Here is a 20069-nt window from a genome sequence, read left to right as displayed (position 1 = left end):
TGTATCGTCATCCGGTTGCGTTTCATCAAAATCTATTTCTTCATTATCATTTTCATCAATAGTTGGATTACCATAAAGAGCATTCATATATTCATGGTTTAATTGTTCGCCGGGTGCAATATTATGGTAAAATTGACTCTTGGAAAATTGTAATAAACTATTATCGCTATCAAGAATAGCAGGTGTATGATGAGTAACAGGTTTGGGTCGAGGAGCCGGGGGAAGTGGTGGAGGAACAGATTGGCCTCTAGATTCACCACTCTTGGATTTTTTCTTATTTTTACTAAATATTATTTTTAAGGAATAAGCCATCTTAATTAATCAAGCAATACAAAGTAAATAAAACAAACAAAACTATAATATTAAAACTTAGAGCTGGAACGAGTTTACCGAATTGACGAATAACTTGTTGAAAATTAATTATCGTTGAAGACTTGAAGACTTCAATTCACCAACTTCATAATTTTTTACAAATTATAACAATAAAGTAAACAATTATAGAAGAAAATTAGAGAGAGATTGATGTGTTCGTGAGAAAAATAAAAGAATGAGGGGTATTTATAGTTGAAAATAGGAAAAACACGTAATTATAAAAAGTTTGGGGTTAAACCAAAGTTGGGGGGGGGGGGGTTAAATGACTATTTTGTACATAGCCATCGGCTATTTTGGCAGAGGAAACAACTCGATTTTAAATGCCAAAACGGGCAGATTTTTTTTAAAAAAAATTATTGTCGTTTGGACCGTTTAGGCCCGCTAGGACCGGTTCGGTCCCGGTTTCAAACGGTCCGGTCTCGCGGGCCTCAAGCTAAGGACCAGTCCACTTGCCAGGCCTACCTCCCCTGGTCCCAGTCTTAAACGGTTCAGCCCGTTTAGGCCTACTACCCACATGGGCCGCGGTCCTGGGCCGGTCTCGGTCCTGGATCGGCCCACTTGTCAGCCTTAGTCTGTGCATAATTTGGTAAATACCACATTACTGTTCCGAAACCGAATATTTTGGTATTTGATATTTGATATTTTGGTATTCGGTATGGTATTAGGTTTAAGTTTAAAAATTTTTTGGTATTAGGTATGGTATTTGGTATTTTAAAATAAAATACCGAAATATCGATAACGCACCAAAATATATATTATATTACACAAAACACATATTATTAATTATAACATAAATAAAAAAAATTTAAAAAATTTCTTTCCTAAGTTCGTCAATTAACTCTAAGCAAGTAACAAGACATTTCTAATGATCAAATTTATTCCTTTATGTGTAATTTTCTCTCACTCTAGGTTGATATTTGCTGATTTTAGACAAAACTTTTATCAACAAACATTTTTAGTTTTGTACTTTTGAATACTTTAATTAAGAATATTATAGTCTATGACTCTATGCACTAGTTAATATTCAAATCAAATAAACTGAAGTTATCGAACCGAATAAACTGAAACCGAAAGGAGAAACCCGAACCATATCGAATTTAATTAGGTACGATATTGTTATAGCATTTTAAGAAATTCAATACCGAAAATATCGAACCGAAATATTTAAATACCGTATCGTATCGACATTTCCTTAATCGAAGATAGAAAGGCCGAAGACGGGTCAATTTTAGTACGGAGTTGTTAGTTTTCCAAAATTACCACTCGTTCGCCTTTTTCCAGTATTTACATCAGTATGGTATTTCTGTAATTATGCAAAAGAAAGACCTATTTTTGGAAACTAACTCTCATCTTTTCCTCTTCAAAAGTCTTCTCAAGTACACTCTCTGTTCCTTTTTCCCACTGATCAACTCAAACAACAACTTGATAGAACTCAAGCTGAGGAAATTGCTACAAAAAGAAAGCGAAAGAAAAGGAAAGATTTTTCCAAATGGGTTTTCTCAGTTTTACCCTTCACTTGATCGATTTCCTGGCTTGGTAAATTCATTTTCTTTTTCCAATATTCTTGTTTTTGTTTGGTAAAAACTGGAGCTTGGTCATGAAAAATCTTGAGAAGTAGTAGTAGTAATGAGGAAAAAGAACACAAATTTAGCTTTGTAGCTAGCAGATTAGTGCTGATTTCTTTTTACCATTATAAATACTTTAGCATGAGTCTACGTATTTAAGTACGTATTTTGCATGTATGTGTATTTATACTTTCTTTTGTTTTCTTGCTTTACCAAATTTGCAGGCCGGTTCTTGCTCTGGGCTATCCTATGTAAGTTTGGGAACTTCCCATTACTCCATATTCATCACTTCTTTTATCATATATATATATATATATATATATATATATATATATATATATATATATATATATTGTATATTTGTATGTGATTTTACAATTCATATTCTGATTTAAGCCCCTTCTCTTTACAAATAACCCAACTTTTATTTTCCCAGTGAATCTCTTTTGTTACTGTAAGCATTTTCCTCATACAACATTTTTTTCGTAGAAAATATCTTTTATTTGAAACATTTTTCAAATGCAGTGGCAAGCCAAGAGTTTGAACAAGGGGATTCAAAAAAAATAAAAATGTTACATCTAAGATTTTATCCTATGTCGAGGCTAGGATTCAATAATTTATTTTAGCATAGTGTTATATTCAGGCGAAGGGGGATTTAATAGAGCCTCCTTCACTAACAGCTTGTTTGGATGGTTGTTACATATCATTTCATAATGCATCGTAACATATTGTATTATACTGTACTGTATCCTTTGATGAATACAATGTTTGGATGGATTGTGTCGTTTTGCCGTTGTTTCATGGTATCACGCACTGGTAATATGATGAATAAACTTGCAATATTATAAAGAAAAATTATGACACGGTATATAAAAAGGTAGGGTAAATGATAAAATAAAATTATATAATAATAATGAAGGTTGAGATTGAGAGAAAAACACAAGGAAGCGACGCGACCACACCAAATCGGTCGTTACATAGAGTGGCACATTTCATCGTTACGTAACAACGAATTTAACAATACGATACTATAAAATTTAAGTAACAATCAAAATAATGTTGTATTTAAAATAACAATACGATATGATACAATAGGTAACAACCATCCAAACAAGCTGTAAAGGTAAACAAGCTGTAAAGGTAGCTAAGGCCGGCCCCAAATGTATCCTAAGGCATAACAAAGTTTCAAGTATTGAAAGCTTCCATTTCCAGCTTTGGTTACTCGTATAGTAGTATTTTTGCTTCTACCAATTCTGTTGTGGAACTGCAGATGTGCTTCAATCCGAGCGATTGAGACTGGCTCCGAGTATCACATGAGGAAGCTAGTCACATATTGGACTATCTTTTCCTTTATTTCCCTGTTCGAGCACGTATTTGAGAAACTTATTGAATGGTAATCTGCTGTACTCTTAGCTGGCTATATTAGAAGGGGCAGAAATTAAATTTGTAACCTTTATTTTACGTGTATTCCTTTCATTATCCTTTTTAAATTATGTGAAAATGAAACTCTTATAATTATTGACACTTAATTAAGGTTAACTTCCAGTAAGATCATTTGACAATTTTTTTCTCTGTCTTAAAAAAATAAGGGCAAACTCAAAGTCGTTAATGGTTAACTTATGATATCCTCAATTAGTGGCATTAACTTATGAAACTACTCCTGTTACATATACTGATATCTTTTCATTTTCTTTGCAGGGTTCCTCTGTGGCCTTATATAAAATTAATTGCCATATGTTGGTTGGTAATACCTGAGTTTAACAGCGCATGTTATTTTTATCAACATCTTGTTCATCCATGTTTTCCATTGAAACTGCACGATGTAATTGCTCAGTTTTATGGTTCTTGTTATGTTTACCAATGCTTTGCATATTTGTGCTCGTTTGTCAACCTTCAAACTTTCACTGACTGGTTTAACAAGCCAATGGAGGATCCATCTCTCAAGACTGAAACATTTCTGGATGTGGGAGAGAGGTATCTTGAAGAAAATGGATCTGATCCGCTGGTGAAACTTATTGCAAACAAGGTATGTTCATATGTTACTTTAGCAAGGAGTAGCCAGTTCATTACCAAATTGGCCATACAGTTGCTTTGATGTACTTTAGCATATGCAAATTCAGACTACTAATCCATTTCAGTTGCCGAAAGTTAGATTCCCACCATTATAGAAGCAAATGCATGACTACATATTCGACTGGATTTTGTAGCAACTCGAACTTGGCTCCCTGTACTGTATGAAACAGTTTTTAACTTCTTGTGCTGCTGCTTTATTGGATTTCTGACTCCACAATTATTTGGAAAGTTGCATTAGAAGATGGGTACAAGTTAACTGGTTTGCATATATATATATATGATATCATGCACTAATTTTTGAGATTTGCTTATATCCAGCTAATTCATGAATGCTTCGTTTGCATAGATCTGAATTTCATGTTGTTCCTGTTTTTCATATGATTTCTTTACTGATACTAATATTGTCTCTTTTTGTCTTTTTGTTTTCTTGAGCTGAGGGTCTTTCGGAAACAGCCTCTCTACTCCTTCGGGGTAAGGGTAAGGTCTGCGTACACACTACCCTCCCCAGACCCCAGTAGTGGGATTTTACTGGGTTGTTGTTGTTGTTCGTTTGCATAGATGTAGTGTACCTTCCAACTGTTAAACTATTGTATGTACATGAGGAATAGATTGTGGTAATAACATTATGCAGCTATCAATTTTCTCAAATAAAGCATCAAAGAGTGAATTTTCCTTTTGTTAACAACAGGACTAGTTACTGTCCTATTCTTTTCTAGTGAAATGTTTTTGTCTGTTCACACGCTTTCATTCCTTCAAATCTCATAAATAACAATCATAGTGCCGCCCCTAATCAGACAGCACGTGAAGGGAGTGGTCCTGTTTGGGAAGATATCAAAGTGAGGGAGCACATGGCAAAACATGAAGCAGCTGAGCCCAAACAGGTTATATTTCTTAACCCTTGAATTTCCTTAATTACTTTTTGTGGAACATTACGTGTTCATAAGTAGTGCTCTAGATGCCTTGATATATGAAATATTAAACAAACTGTTAATTGATGATTGATGACAAGAGGAGAACTTGAGATGAAGCTTACTGTAAATGAAGGCAAAATATTAGGCTCATTAATGATTAATCAAGCTAAATGTGAAATGGCAATTGATAATGCACACAGAGGTCTAGTGCATTATCATTTGGACAAAGAAGAAACTTCGTATATGCTGAAAATTCACACCTGAAAGTTTTAACTGGTGCACTTTGTTAAATTAATCCTATTTGAAGCTTGCATTAGATTCATATGTCTTAGTACGGTTTCAGGCCACTTTTTCTCCTGTAAAAATTTGAAGACATTAATAAAGGGAGAGATTTACAACAACTACTACTTCGCCTCAGTCACAAATAAATTGAGTTATTGAAGTAGGATATTTAGGCAGAATCGAGCTCTGGCAAATTTTCCAGAATCCTTGCAATTTACCAAGGGAGAGACATAATACTCTTAATTTTTTTTTTAAAAATCAGTACCCCCTTTATTCTAGCCTAGTATTTGTTATTCTATAATCAAGCAAAAGTAATATGTATGCCAAACGCCTGTGGAACTGCAGGTTGAAGGTGTGAAGGAAAATCAAATTCATATTGAGAAGGAAACGGTAGGAATGCAGGTCGAGGGAATGGTAGTTCCAGCAGATACCGAAGAGTGTAAACTTCCAGAGATTACTTGTACAGTATGCCAACTGACAACCACCTCAGAGCATAACTTGAAGTCCCGTCGTAAAAGAAGGAGACGTAAGGTAACGTGTGAAGAGCTGAAAATTGAAGGAAGCTCACCTGTTACAACAAAGTCAAATCAGCTTAATCAGGCGCAAGTAAAAGATGCAGCTGCACCACAATCAGAGCAAAATACTAATGAAGCAGCTGACCCCAAACAGGTTATTAATTTTTTAACCCTAGAACTTCCTTGGTCTTTCTTGCGATATTAAGTATTGCTCATGCAAATGCTGAGCAAACAATAGATGAATATACTCCATCTGTTCGAAAAAGAATGACACTAGTTCCTTGTTAGTTCGTTCCAAAAAGAATGACATCTTCTAAATTTGGAAATAATTTGGCTTAAATTTCTCATTTTATTCAAATGTTAGTTATGACATTGTTTAAGACCACAATTTCAAAAGTCTTATAAATGTTTTGACATATTTAATACCACAAGCTTTAAAAGTCGTACTTTCTTTCTTAAACGTCGTGCCTAGTCAAACCTCAGTTTCTCCTATAAACATTTGAAGCCACTAAAAATGTGAGAGAATTGAAGCTCTATGTTCTTTTTAAACATTAGTACCACCTTTATTCTAACCTAGCGTTTATTTTTCTATGATAAAGCTAAAGTAATCCTTAGCCAGTGATTAAAATATTCCCTGTGGAACTGCAGGTTAAAAGTGTGGAGGAAAATCTAGTTCAGGTTGGGAAGAAAACAACAGGTGTGCCGATCAAGGAAACAACGCTTCTAGCAGATAATACCAAAGAGATTACACTCCGCGAGACCAATTCTTTAAATAACGTTCAGAAAGAGTGGACTTGTGCATTATGTCAAGTGACAACCAACTCAGAGCATGACTTGAAGTGCCATCTTCTAGGAAGGAATCATAGGGAAAAGTGTGAAGAGCTGAAAACTTGCAAGAAAAAGGCCAAAGCTGAAAGAAATCTTAAGCAGGAGCAAGTAGAACATGCACTTGCACCACAAATAACGCGCAGTAGTACTAATGAAAAGCCAAAAGAAAAGGTCCAACTAGGAGCTACTGGACAATATGAAAAGCAGAAACAAGTGAAGAATGCTGTTGGTGTTGCTCATAGTTCTAAGCTGTTGTGTCGTTTTTGTAACGTCAAGTGCCTTAGCGAGATTGATCTGGCTGCCCATCTTAAAGGGAGGAAGCACTTAGCAAAACTTCAAGAAACAATGGTTTAATTTAGGGTTGAAGCATGCAACTTTGTTCTATTATTAGTACTAAAAGTTAATAGCTTAATCACTGGGAAGAAAATAGAGGAACAGTTTATGTCAGAAGGTGAGATATCATTTCTATGTATAATCACTTGGTGTGAGCTATTAGAGCTTCTAATTCTAACTAGTAGGGGTGTACATGGACCGTGTTGGTTCGGTTTTGATAAAAATCGAACCAAACCGACTATATCGGTTTGGATTGGTTCGGTTTTGTCGGATTTTTCAGGTTTTCGGGTCTTTTTGTTACATGTATATTATTTCTATCTTACTTTGTTAAAATTATATATAAAGCTTCGATAAGTGAATATATGTTTAGTCAATATGGAAAAAATTGACAAACATATGATCTATAAAATATTCTAATGGGAGAATTTTTTTAGTAACACATGATAGTTATTTTCTTAGTTGTCTAACAATAATTTATTTATGCTTTCAAGGTTAATACATGAGAGTATCCAAAAATTCACTATAAAGTTTTAAAAATATAAATAAAATTTATATATTTATATGGCGGTTTGGTTCGGATTTTTTTACTCAATATCAAACCAAGTCAAACCAAACCTAATCGGGTTTTTTAATCGATTTGGTTTGGTTTTTGGTTTGGTGCGGTTTTTCGGTTCGGTTTGAAAAACCCTACTAACTAGCTTGGCTTTTTGTTTCTTCATATATTGTTTTATATCATTGTCCTTTCTGCTAGAACTTAAAACTATTTTGTTCAGAATTGATAAGTTTTCTGATGGAAAGATTTGTTCTCTATTCAACAATAACAACATACCTAGCATAGTCCCACATCTGTTCTCTGTTCGAGTTAAATAAATTACTGTGACGCAAAAAAAAATATTAAACTGGTCAAAGTCTGCCTTAGTAATACTTGTATAATTTGCACCCTAACCTGTGTATCTCCTTGTAAAACCATAACTGAGACCATTTCTTTTATTATTTATAGGGCAAAAACTAGGAATTTTGTTTGCTAGGGAATAAAATTTAAAAAATATGGTGTATATTGGAAAGGAGCTACACGTGGAAACAACAAAGTTACCATGCCTAAAACTGTTGGAGACATCAGAAAATCGGGGAACTAATTGGAAAGTTGAATTATATTTTTCAAATACAACAATTAAATATCGGGCACTAGGTTGCGTTGAAAAATAATTTTGTTATGTAACGTCATATGGATATTATATAAAGTGAGCTGACATGATTACAATTATAAGTCCATTATATACATTGGCACCCAACTTACATTTTTCGAGAATAAATTTAGTATTTTCTGTAATATATAGGTATAGTTAAGTTGTTTTTGTGTCACACAATTAAAGTTGGATGATCATAAGTGAATTTAACTACCGAATATAAGTTTTAAAGAATAGTACAATCTTAATATCAATATATCTATTTCTCAAAACTGTTTTACTATATGGAGACGAAATAGAATTTGCATCTATAACCACATATGACATACTTGTAAATTGCATCTTGCCTACTAGCAAAGGGAAAATGGAAAAGTATTTTTTGCAAGTTGCATCTGCCCTGATAGCAAGGCAAATTGGAAAAGTGTTTGAATTTTACGTCTCTGGGCCTTTGATAATATAGGACTTCCAGCTAAGGAGATGAACTGAGACTTAGCATGTTTTGGCTAAACTGATAAATAAATAAGGAATTTTTACTTACTATAGCAAAAGTTAACATCTTATTTATTTTAAATAAATATTATTTAAAAAAATTATATTTTATAGATACCTTTTAAGGTTTATAGCAAAATATTTAATTTTGGTTACTTCCTAGCCCAAAGTCACTAAATACGCTATTCAGTTATACTATTTTCTTTCGCTCTCTACTTTGATACATCACATTCTTTTCCCCCATTCTATTAAAATTTCCGCTCTCCTACTCCCACGGAATTTGTGCAAAGCCCACTTCAGAGCAGGTTCACTCTCCTTCAAGTCTTTCCCGACGGCGATATATATCATATCGTCGGCCACTCTCGCCGCCGGCATTAATTCACATGTCCAGGAAGAAAGGGGGTTGAGTGCAACAGAATCTAATTGAAGGTTGGAATCTTTTTTATCGATTCTTGAATTTACTGTAAGTCTCCATGTTGGTCTTTTATTCTTTTTTTTTTTTTTGAATTCTTCTGTTTAATAGTTTTACAGGATGCGTGAGAACAGTTAGATTCAGGGTTTTGCTCGACGGCGGATTCGCCAGAAATTAGTGTTTGTTCTTGAACAAAGATGACGAATTTTGGGGCTGAGCAACTTGATTTTCTGTTAATATATTTCAATGTATTTTCAACGTATCACGTTGTATTTTCATGTATTTCATTGTATTCATTGTCTTTTTTTTTTATTGTAATTCAATGTATCTCGTTATATTCCATGTATTTCATTGTATTCACTGTCTTTTTTTCTCATTGTATTTCAATGTATCCCGTTGTATTCTATGTATTTCATTGTATTCACTGTCTCATTATATGCCATGAATATATTCATATGTTTTTTTAATTAATATAATTTATATATTCAAATGTATTATATAATTTCTCTAAAGATTGCTATGTTTTTGGGGTATTTTTCGATTGAGAATCTTTTTTATAATTGAAAATACAAAATTTGTGTGTTATAATTGGGTTTGTTTAGTTATCTTAGGAGTCTATTATGTTAATTGATTCACTTTCCGTTTTAAAAACAGTGTAATCCCCTATTTCACGCCGTGAATACAGTCGAATACAATAATCTGTCCAGCCGTAATCCCATGTTTCACTCCATAAATACAGTCGAATACACTCGAATACAACAACTGATTAGCTGAACTTCCCTGATTCACGCCTATTTTTGCTACTGTATTCATGAATGCAATAGCTTAAATACATCAAATACATCTTATAACCACAGAAAAGGTATCTATAATCTGTAATATAGCAAATGGTATCTATAGATCACTAATTAATACTAAAAGAAAGTGCTTTATGAAAATTTCTCGTCAAATAGTTGATTGCAATTTAGGTAAAGAATGAGAGAATGACAATTGAGAATTTGAGTTTTAGAAATGAGAGATGAGTGAAGAAATGAAGAAGGGAGGGGGAGGGGTGGTATATTTATAGTTTTTCAAATGGCTAAATTTGTAAATACTAAAAGTGTTATTTTTGAAATAAAAAAACATGCCTAAAAAGGGCTATTCTTGCAAAATAGCCGTTGGGCAACGGTCAAAATGGCAACTGATCGTTTAATTTAAAAAAATTATTAAATAGATGTTGGACCGGTTCGACAATGACTTGATTGTACCGGTTTTGACCGGTCCGGTTAATCGGTACTTCGAAAGCACCCGCCACAATCCGTTACCCATCCAAGCCCATCCCTGCTCGGACACCTACATACCCGCCCGGTCCGGTCTAACACCAGTCTGGACCGGTCTGGAACCGGGTCAACCCGACTCGTTAGACATCTTTAAGGTAAAATATGATATGACACATTATTGTCTAAAAGGAAAACACGTGGAACCCAGGATGGCCGAAGATCGAATGCAACCATTTCGCTTGTAACCATAAAGGATAACATTCATAAAGGTGTATTAAATGCTCCGCACCCGGTAGCATTTACTAGGAAATATTCTTCACCATTAAGAGCGACGGCCCGTTATAGAGAAGTTGGTATTTATGTTCACCGTTACATCTTCATCAAGGACCCTCATAATTGACATTAAAGAAGGACACAATCCTAGACTTCCTTCCCTGGACATAACTATAAATAGTGAGCTCAATTATCATTGTAAGGGACACGAATTCTCTGGCAAAATTTACACTGCACTGCTTAATAAAATTTTACTTTCTTGCTCTTTGATCTTATCATTGTTGTGCCCCGAAACTGTGTTCACGGAATTATCATCTATGTTATTTCATCTACATTCTACAACAACAATAACAACAACAACAATAACAATCCAGTATAATCTCACTTAGTGGGGTCTGGGGAGGGTAGTGTGTACGCAGACCTTACCCCTACTTGGGGTAGAGAGGCTGTTTCCAAATAGACCCCCGGCATCCTTCCCTTCAAGAACTTCCCACATTGTTCTTGGGGAGACTCGAACTCACAACCTCTTGGTTGGAAGTGGAGGTTGCTTACCATCAGAGCAACCCCTCTTGTCTTTTCAGCTACATTCTAACGCTTAGTATTGTGTATTTCTTCAATTATTGCATTATTTTAGAATCAAATTAGTTCACTTGTCTATAAACCACATATAAATTCTAACTATACAAGATACCAATTTTGATCGGGGTTGGCTTACTTGGTGAAATTCCTGCATTATACACTTGATGTTGAGGGTTTAAACCCCATCATTACTGTAGTATCCCTTCCCCCCACCCCCACCCATCCCAACCTGGATATAATTTAAAATATATAGATTGATCTTAAGACCTGTCAAAATTGAAAACAAAAATTTGGTATATAACCTCAGGCTGATCTAATTAAAACATGTCAAAATTGGAAACCAAGATTTGATATATATACAATTTTGGTGTATGCGTATATATTATGCGTTTATATTATGTGCTTCCTTTGTTTCAATTTATGTGTTTAGTTTGTCAAAAAAAAGAATATCATACTTTCTTATTTAGAAATAATTAACTTTAAACTTCATACTTTATATGATTTATAATCATAAAATTTTTCTAACTTGTTTTAAACCACAAGTTTTTAGGCAAAATACCTTAAAACCCCCTAACTTGGCAGAGATTATTGGTTACAACCTATAACTATTAGTAGTCTTAATTACCCCCTGAACTTGGTTATTCCATAGTTGTTATCCCCTTGGACAATCTCATCCTAGGGAAATGGCATATACTCGACTGCCACATGAATTTTTCCTGTCAATGTGGCGTTTTTGAATACTAAAATATACTTTTTTACCTTTTAAATGTATTATTTTTTTAGATATTTTTTATCGAATAAAAATTATAATAAAATTTGGCTAGAACTTCTTAATTTAAGCTAAAAAAAATTATTTAGCTAAAAATGATGAGTTTTTTTTTAAAATTCGACATGAAAAAGGAAATTACACAGTTAAAATAAATATTTATGGTATCTAAAAAAATATAAAAATACATAGCTTAAACTTTATTATTTTTGCAAAAGAAAATTGTTTAGCTAAAAATTATAGAGCTCAAAGCGTATATTTCACAAATTTTGCCCAAAAAAAATTACACAACTGAAATAAAATAGTCATTGTATCTAAAGAATAAAAAAATAAATACACAATTACAAGTTCATTATTTTGACTATATCTTCTGGTAGCGGAAACGTAAAAGAAAAAATACAAGATTTAACGTGGTTCGGATCAAAATAATCCTACGTCCACCAGAGAACAGTCACCTTTTTATTATTAACAAAGGAAGGGGAGAGTTTCCAATTACACTTAAGAGAATTTCTCTGTTAACTCTCTACTCACTACAATGTATTGTATTATTTTTAGGATGGTTTCTACAAATAAAGGAGTGAATCTATTTATAGAGGTAAAGACCTACTCTTGATGTCTTTGGTGACATCAAACTACCTCATCTTGATGTCATGGGTGACATCAAAGGAGGAAACTTCTTCCTAGCATCCACACCAACTCTTTCCACCAACTCTTCCAATTGGCATGCCATTGTTGACTAAACATAAACCAACACTTTCAATCTCCACCTTGGTTTGCGTTTCGAGCGTGCGTGTGAACAACTCTGGCCAAAACTTCTAAGCTTACTGGTCAACCCCGTTGTAAAAAACAAAAAGAATCAAACCATTGTTGAGCATACCACCTCCACCTAACAACTGTTCTTTTCGGAGTTGCATCAGTTGATGCACACCCCCGCCAAGTCCATGCAGTGTGCAAACTTAGCGAGCGAGACTATCTTGGTCAACATGTCTGTAGCATTATCGTTTGTGATAACCTTCACGACCTTGATAGTTCCCTCTTCAACATCTCGAATAAAAAGAAATCTGACATCAATGTGTTTAGTGTGCTCATGAAATCTCTGATTTTTTATTAGATGAATAGCACTCTGACTATCACATCTAAGAGTTGATTCCAGCTGAACCAAACTCAATTCCGCTACTAAACCTTTCAACCAGATAGCTTCCTTCACCGCCTCCGCTGCTGCCATGTATTCTGCTTTTGTCGTAGACAAAGCGACAATCGACTGCAGAGTCGACTTCCAACTAACGGCACTGCCAACGAGGATAAAGATGTATCCAGTTGTGGACCTTCTTCTGTCAAGATCTCCTGCATAGTCAGAATCTACATAACCGAGAATTAAAATACCTCCACCACTTTTTCGAAAGGTCAGACCAACACCAGAAGCTCCTTTGAGATATCTCAATATCCACTTGACAGCTTCCAAATGCCTCTTTCTTGGGCTGGACATGTATCTACTTACCACACTTACAGATTGAGCAATATCTGAACGTGTGCATACCATAACATACATAATGCTACCGACTGCACTGGCATAAGAAATCTTTGACATATGCTCCACCTTATCCTCGAACTGAGGCATTTGTAACTCTGAAAGTTTAAAATGAGGAGCTAATGGTTACAGGCTTGCATGTATGCATATTGAATCTCTCGAGAACCCTTTTAGTATACCTCTTCTGAGAAAGATGTACAACACCGTCTTCTCTTGAAATCTCCATACCAAGTATTTTCTTTGCAGCTCCTAAATCCTTCATGTCAAATTCCTTACTCAACAGTTTCTTCAAAACATTTATCTCAGACATCTTCTTGTGATACACATAGCTATCAAATGCACTCCTTAAGAATTCATGTGTAGTCATGAATGCATCAAACCTCTTGTACCACAGTCTAGGGGTTTGCTTCAAATCATATAAAGACTTCTTTAGTTGGCATACGTGATCCTCTTTTCTCTCAGCTAGGAAACTTTCAAGCTGATCCATATAGATTGTCTCTTCTAGATCACCGTGTAAGAAAGCAGTTTTGACATCAAGCTATTGAAGCTCCAAGTCAAATTGGGCAACCAATGCTAGTAGCACGCGAATTGAGCTATGCTTCACGACTGGAGAGAAAATCTCATTGTAGTCAATTCCCTCCTTCTAACTGAAACCTTTTGCAACCAATCTCGCCTTGAACCTAGCATCTTCCACTTTAGGAATTCCCTCTTTCTTTCGGTAGACCCACTTGCATCCAACTGTCCTCTTACCCTTTTGTCTTTTCACTAAGACCCATGTTTGCTTGTGAAGAAACTTCATCTCTTCAGTCATGGCTAACCGTCATTGTACAACATCCTTGTAAGAAGTTGCTTCAATATACGAGGAGGGCTCCAGATCCTTAATCTCTTCTTGTGCAACTACAAACGCATATGCAATCAAGTTTGCTTGATCTATAAGGCGTTCCGGTTCTCGTGTCTGCCTCTTCTCTCTCCCCTTCGCAATTGTTTATGGCTCATTGACAGCAAGTTCTTTAAGGTCTACATCTTTTGACTTATCTTTAACCTGAGTTTCTTGATCCTTTTCCTTGGCAAGCTCTATCGAAAGCTTCACCTGCTCGTCGTTCTTGTTTCCTGAAAACTCCACGGGAACTTTACGGGGATCAAGTATAGAGGATTCATCGAAGGTGACATCTCTACTAACTATAAATTTGAGTAAAGATAAACACCAAAGTTTGTACCCTTTTACTCCATCCACATACCCTACGAATATGGCCTTCTTAGCCCTTGGTTCAAGCTTTCCTTCATTAACGTGATAATAAGCTGGACACCCAAATACTCGTAAGTATGAATAGTTAGAGGGTTCACCTGACCATACCTCATTCGGAGTCTTAAAGTCAATTGCCGATGCTGGAGATCGATTGACAATATGAGCAGCAGTGTGAACTGCTTCAGCCCAAAATACTTTGGACATTTTGGCTTGTAGGAGCATACAACGAGCCTTTTCAAGAAGAGTTCTGTTCATTCTCTCGGCAACTCCATTCTGCTGTGGGGTATGCCTGACAGTCCTATGTCTTGAGATCCCATGAACCTTGCAGAATTCATTAAACTCTTCATTGCAAAACTCCAAGCCATTGTCTGTGCGAAGATACTTGATTTTCCGCTCCATTTGATTTTCAACCAAAATCTTCCACTCTTTAAATGCTTCAAAAGCATCACTTTTTGCCTTCAAAAAATACACCCAAACCTTTCGTGAGAAATCATCAATAAAAATGAGAAGATACCTCTTTCCGCCCTTCGATGGAAGTTTAGAAGGACCCCATAAATCTGAATGGATGTAGTCTAGCACTCCTCTTGTCTTGTGTTTGCCAGTGCTGAAGCTGACCTTCTTCTGCTTCCCTAGAACGCAGTGCTCACAGAAGTCAAGCGTGCTGATCTTCTCACCTTCCAAAAGTTTACGATTGCTCAACATCTCCAGTCCACGTGCGCTCATATGACCCAGTCTCATGTGCCATAGTCTTGCCTTGTCATCATTAGATAACTGCACTGTAGATGCATTTGCAGAGCCAACAATGGTGCTTCCGGCCAATGTGTAAAGGCCGTTCTCCAGCTTGCCTTTCAGCATGACTAAAGAACCTTTAGTCACCTTCATAGTTCCTGCTTCGCTCATGTACCTGTAGCCTTGTTCATCCAGAGTACCCAAGGAGATCAAATTCTTCTTCAGATCAGGAACATGACGGACTTGTGTAATAGTCCTCACGATTCCATCATGGCAGCGAACCCGAACTGAGCCAATGCCAACTATTGCACAAGTTGCATTATTGCCCATTACTACGGTTCCTCCACTTTTCTCGTAGCTGCTAAACCAGTCTTTTCGGAACGTCATATGCAGAGTACAAGCAGAGTCTAACACCCATTTGTTTTCATAACTACTATTATTATTACACGATGTTGTTAGTACATAATCATTATCAAAATTATGTACCTGTTCAACTGTAGATGCACTCGCCTTTTCCTTGGACTTTGACATTGGGCAATCTCGTTCAAAGTGCCCCTTCTTGCCACAACCCCAACACTCTGTATTCTTCTTGTTCACACGAGACTTTGATTTGTGCTTTGATTTGCTCTTTCCCTGTTGGCTAGTCCGGCCTCTCACAAAGAGCCCACTTGCCTGGTCATCTCTATCTCCTTCAATATGCCTTCACACATCACTAGAGTTAAGTGTCTGCCGCACTTGCTCAAGCTTGATAGGCTCATTGCTATACGTCATTGAATTCTCAATATCATGATATCCTGAAGTCAATGAAAATAGCAAAGCACGTGCAAGCGTCTCCTCCTCCTTTTTAATTCCTGCAATCTGTAAGTCCAGGACAAGTTTGTTAAACACATCTAAATGATCTTGTAACGAAGTACCTGACCCCGTCTTAAATGTGTGAAAACGCCGTTGTAACAACATCCTTGTTGTCACTGATCAGTGTTGGTATAGCCCTTCTAGCTTTTCCCATAACCGTTTGGCCATCTCTTCGGTACCCGTACTCACTTCATAAAGCATGTTAGGTGCAATGGATAGTTGGATTGCACTCAATGCATCCCCTTCAATCTTATCCTTGTCGGGAGCTGATATATCCTTATGATACTTTCCGTCAATAGCATGGATTAAACCTTCCCTCCGCAGTAATGCCATCATCTGTATCTTCCAGATATTGAAGTTGTTGCGTCCACTGAATCTATCAATTTCAAACTTCATGGAACTCATCTTTGCTTGCTCTTCCTTCTTGGATCGTTAAAGAATCATGTTGCTCTGATACCAATTGTTAGCAGAAACGTAAAAGAAAGAACACAAGATTTAACGTGGTTCGGATCAAAATAATCCTACGTCCACCAGAGACAGTTGCCTTTTTATTATTAACAAAGGAAGGGGAGAGTTCCCAATTTCACTTAAGAGAATTTCTCTCTTAACTCTCTACTCACTAAAAATTTTATATTATTTTTGGAATGGTTTCTACAAATGAAGAAGTGCATCTATTTATAGAGGTAAAGACCTCCTCTTGATGTCATTGGTGACATCAAACTAATTGATGTCATGGGTGACATCAAAGGAGGAAGTTTCTTCCTATCATCCACACCAACTCTTTCAACCAACTCTTCCAATTGACATGTCATTGTTGGCTAAACATAAACCAACACTTTCATCTTCCTTATGTGGTAAAAAATAATGGACTTGTAGTCAAAATTCATATTGATTTGGCTCGAAATAGAAATACACAATTCAAATAAATAACCATTATATCTAAAGAAAAACGACAAGAAATACATAATTAGTACTCTATTGTTTTAGCTATAGGTTTATTTGGCTAAAATGATGGAGTTCCATCCAAAATTGTCACAAATTTTGGGAGAAAAAGAAGAATTATACAGTTGGAACAAATAGACATTATCTATATAAAAAAATTAAAAGGTAAGGTAAGGTAAAGTACACATTGTATATTAAAATGAAGCAACAAAAAATACATAATTGTAATAAATAAATTATTACATAAGATTATGTGACAATTAGATACAGTTAAAAAATAACCCATTTGGAAGCAGATTATTCGATTTTTCTTTACTCCCACGTGCTTAAAAAAGAGTGTATCTGTACTCTTAATTTGCAACATCAGCATTCAATTAATAGCACAGCCAACCTAAATATAAAATTTATGTCAAACACAACATTTTCCTCCGATCAAGAATTTCAAACTAGCCAAAATGGTGTGCTAGCCCTGATCATACCTTCATCGGTTCCATCAAAATTCAAAATTTTCATCCACAACATTTTCCTCCAAAGTCCAAACCAATGAACTTGTGTAAGCTACTTACTCCAATGGGTCGTTTGGTATGAGGTATAAGAAAGTATAAGAGTAGTATAAAAATTTAATATCACCTTAATACTTTATTTGGTTAGCAAACTAGGTATAAATTATCCCGGTGTTAATTTTAACATTGAGATAACTTATACCTTATAGAAAGTGGGGTAATTAGCACCGGTATAACTTATACATTCTTCTTAAAAATTATGCAATTGTCATTTTTAATACAACATACTAAACAACGATTAAACAACAATCCCAGCATAACTTATCCCAATATAACATATACCGACATAACTTATATCGGTGTAAATCATATTCCAACCAAATGGAACAAATAGTTTCATAATTTCTGAGGTGAATTTGTGGAAAAAGAGAAATAGAAAAAGGGACAAAGAGTGAAACCTCAAATTCCCACGAGTAGAAAAGTTGAGCTTCGAGTTGTAAGAGGAGGTTCGTGACCTCGTATTGATTTGTTTCCGTACTGTGAGAGAATTAACTGCTAAAGTGACGGCACTATTCCTAAAAATCTCGAATATAACTGACTTTTGTCTTGCTAGCGTCTTTCGTCTATGTCTCGTGACCGCATGTGCTGCTAACCTATGAGGGTATTCTGGTCATTTCAAATTTTTAAAAATAAGGAGGGTGGTAAAAGAAACGAGAAAAATAACAAAATGGTCTACTATATATCTTGGTGTAGGTTCAAATAGCCTTTTAAATATGTTTGAGCCTTTAGGTCCTTTAAGTTTTTCAAAAGTGAGAACTTTTAGTCTTTGTCAAATATTTAACAAACTTTTAAGTATTTAATTGTTGGATTTAAAGAAAACTCGCATTTGAAAGTGTCATTTTTACTAATTTGGACTATTTTTTATTTTATTTATGTTTGATGCAATTCTTATAGGTGTAAGTTTTGTTATCTTTGATCTATTTTTTGTACTTGATGTAATTTTTAGTGTTTCACAATAAGACTAGGAGGATTATCTCTACCTTCATTAGCATACGACTTTATGTCATCCGGTACAACTTCCTTTCAATTTAATAATTCCCATGCTATAGTTCGTCTTGGACTAAATGTAGAACTGTTTTTAACCGTTTGTATAGCCATAAATCCTATTGTATCTATTGAGATCCTTCTCCTTTGAATACTGCTGCAGCCCAAATATAGAGAACTACTAGCTAAACCACTAATCATATAGCTAATGAAATAATACTGAGACAACTCATATAATGTTATTTTTGAAATTTCACAAGAAATTCTTAATATGTTTCATAGTTTTTATTAAATACAATGGGAGTTCGTTAAATAATTGATGGATGGCAAAAAATATTCACTTTTTACAAACTTAAAGAACTAAAAGTAAGAGAGTCAGCGTTTGTTCAATAATCAATGGAGACAAAAAAATATAAAAATTGCACGGGACGCCTTATTTGGTCGCTTCCATTTAACCTATACCTATTTTTTTAAAATTTTTTAACTTGTACTCACTTTTTAAGCAACTTCAGCCTCCTTTCTCCACCTCCTTCTCCTCCTCAAAATTATATCCGCCCTCAATCCAATAGGCCACTTCTTTCTGAAGTCGTTGATTGTGAAAATGTTCCAGTAATTGACATGGGTTGTGGAGATAGAAACCTTTTAGTTCATCAATTGTAAAGTTAGGTTTAAGAGCGTAGTTTGCCATAGTGTTGAGTATGTCTGAACTGTATATAACTTTGCTTGCATATATTCTCAATCAAGTATAAACTAACATCTCACTGCGTGTTTAATTATTATGTTTGCAGCTTAAAGAAAGACATGAAAAGCTTGAATATTGGAGGACGAGGGAAATGAAATTCTCAGAGAAAAAGAAAGAAAAACGCGACCTTGTACGACGACAAAGTTCTATATGGATTGATGAAAAAGATTTGGAGAAAAAGACACTTGAAGTTATTTGTGATGCTATTCAACTTTGAATTGTTTTCTTTCTCTAGAGCTGAAGTTCGCCGGTTACAAATTTCGCTAGTTACAAAACAAAAACTTCAGCTCTAGAACTGAAGTTCCCCAGTTACAAAAACAAAAACTTCAGCTTTAGAGCTAAAGTTCGCCAGTTACAAAAACAAAAATTTCAGCTCTAGAGCTGAAGTTCACCAGTTACAAAAATAAAAACTTCAGCAATTACAAACAAAAACTTCAGCAAATTGAGAACAAAACTTCAGCTACTATGCTTAAGTTCAGTAATTACAAACAAAAATTTCAGCACACTTGGTTCAGCATACTTGCTACTTCAGTCCCGTCTACTAGAATGCTGAAGTTTTACGTGATTGTCTTTACTACTTCAGCCCCGTATGCTGAAGTTACGCGAAAAAGTAGGTACACTTGCAATTTTTTTTGCAAA

General features: G+C 35.1%; 1 protein-coding gene across 4 annotated transcripts; it reads left to right on the top strand.

Moving 5' to 3' along the window:
* The first annotated feature begins 1752 nt into the window (after positions 1–1752).
* LOC104232203 (uncharacterized) lies at positions 1753–7238 on the top strand. Of its 4 annotated transcripts, none has more exons than XM_070162634.1 (8): positions 1753–1908; positions 2162–2188; positions 3208–3330; positions 3636–3963; positions 4443–4481; positions 4805–4891; positions 5549–5872; positions 6367–7238. In XM_070162634.1, exons 1-8 carry the CDS (start codon positions 1862–1864, stop codon positions 6898–6900), a joined length of 1509 nt encoding a protein of 502 aa, XP_070018735.1. In that variant the 5' UTR covers positions 1753–1861; the 3' UTR covers positions 6901–7238. The 4 variants fall into 4 exon arrangements, with proteins under 4 accessions (XP_070018735.1, XP_070018734.1, XP_070018736.1 ...); XM_070162633.1 differs by having other exon boundaries at positions 4443–4487; XM_070162635.1 differs by lacking the exon at positions 3208–3330 and having other exon boundaries at positions 4443–4487.
* The last annotated feature ends 12831 nt before the right edge of the window (positions 7239–20069 follow it).

Source organism: Nicotiana sylvestris, chromosome 11 (assembly GCF_000393655.2).
Source record: "Nicotiana sylvestris chromosome 11, ASM39365v2, whole genome shotgun sequence".
Taxonomy (NCBI): Eukaryota; Viridiplantae; Streptophyta; class Magnoliopsida; order Solanales; family Solanaceae; genus Nicotiana; species Nicotiana sylvestris.
Note: the sequence above shows the minus strand (reverse complement) of the source record. Positions and strands in the feature narration are given on the sequence as shown.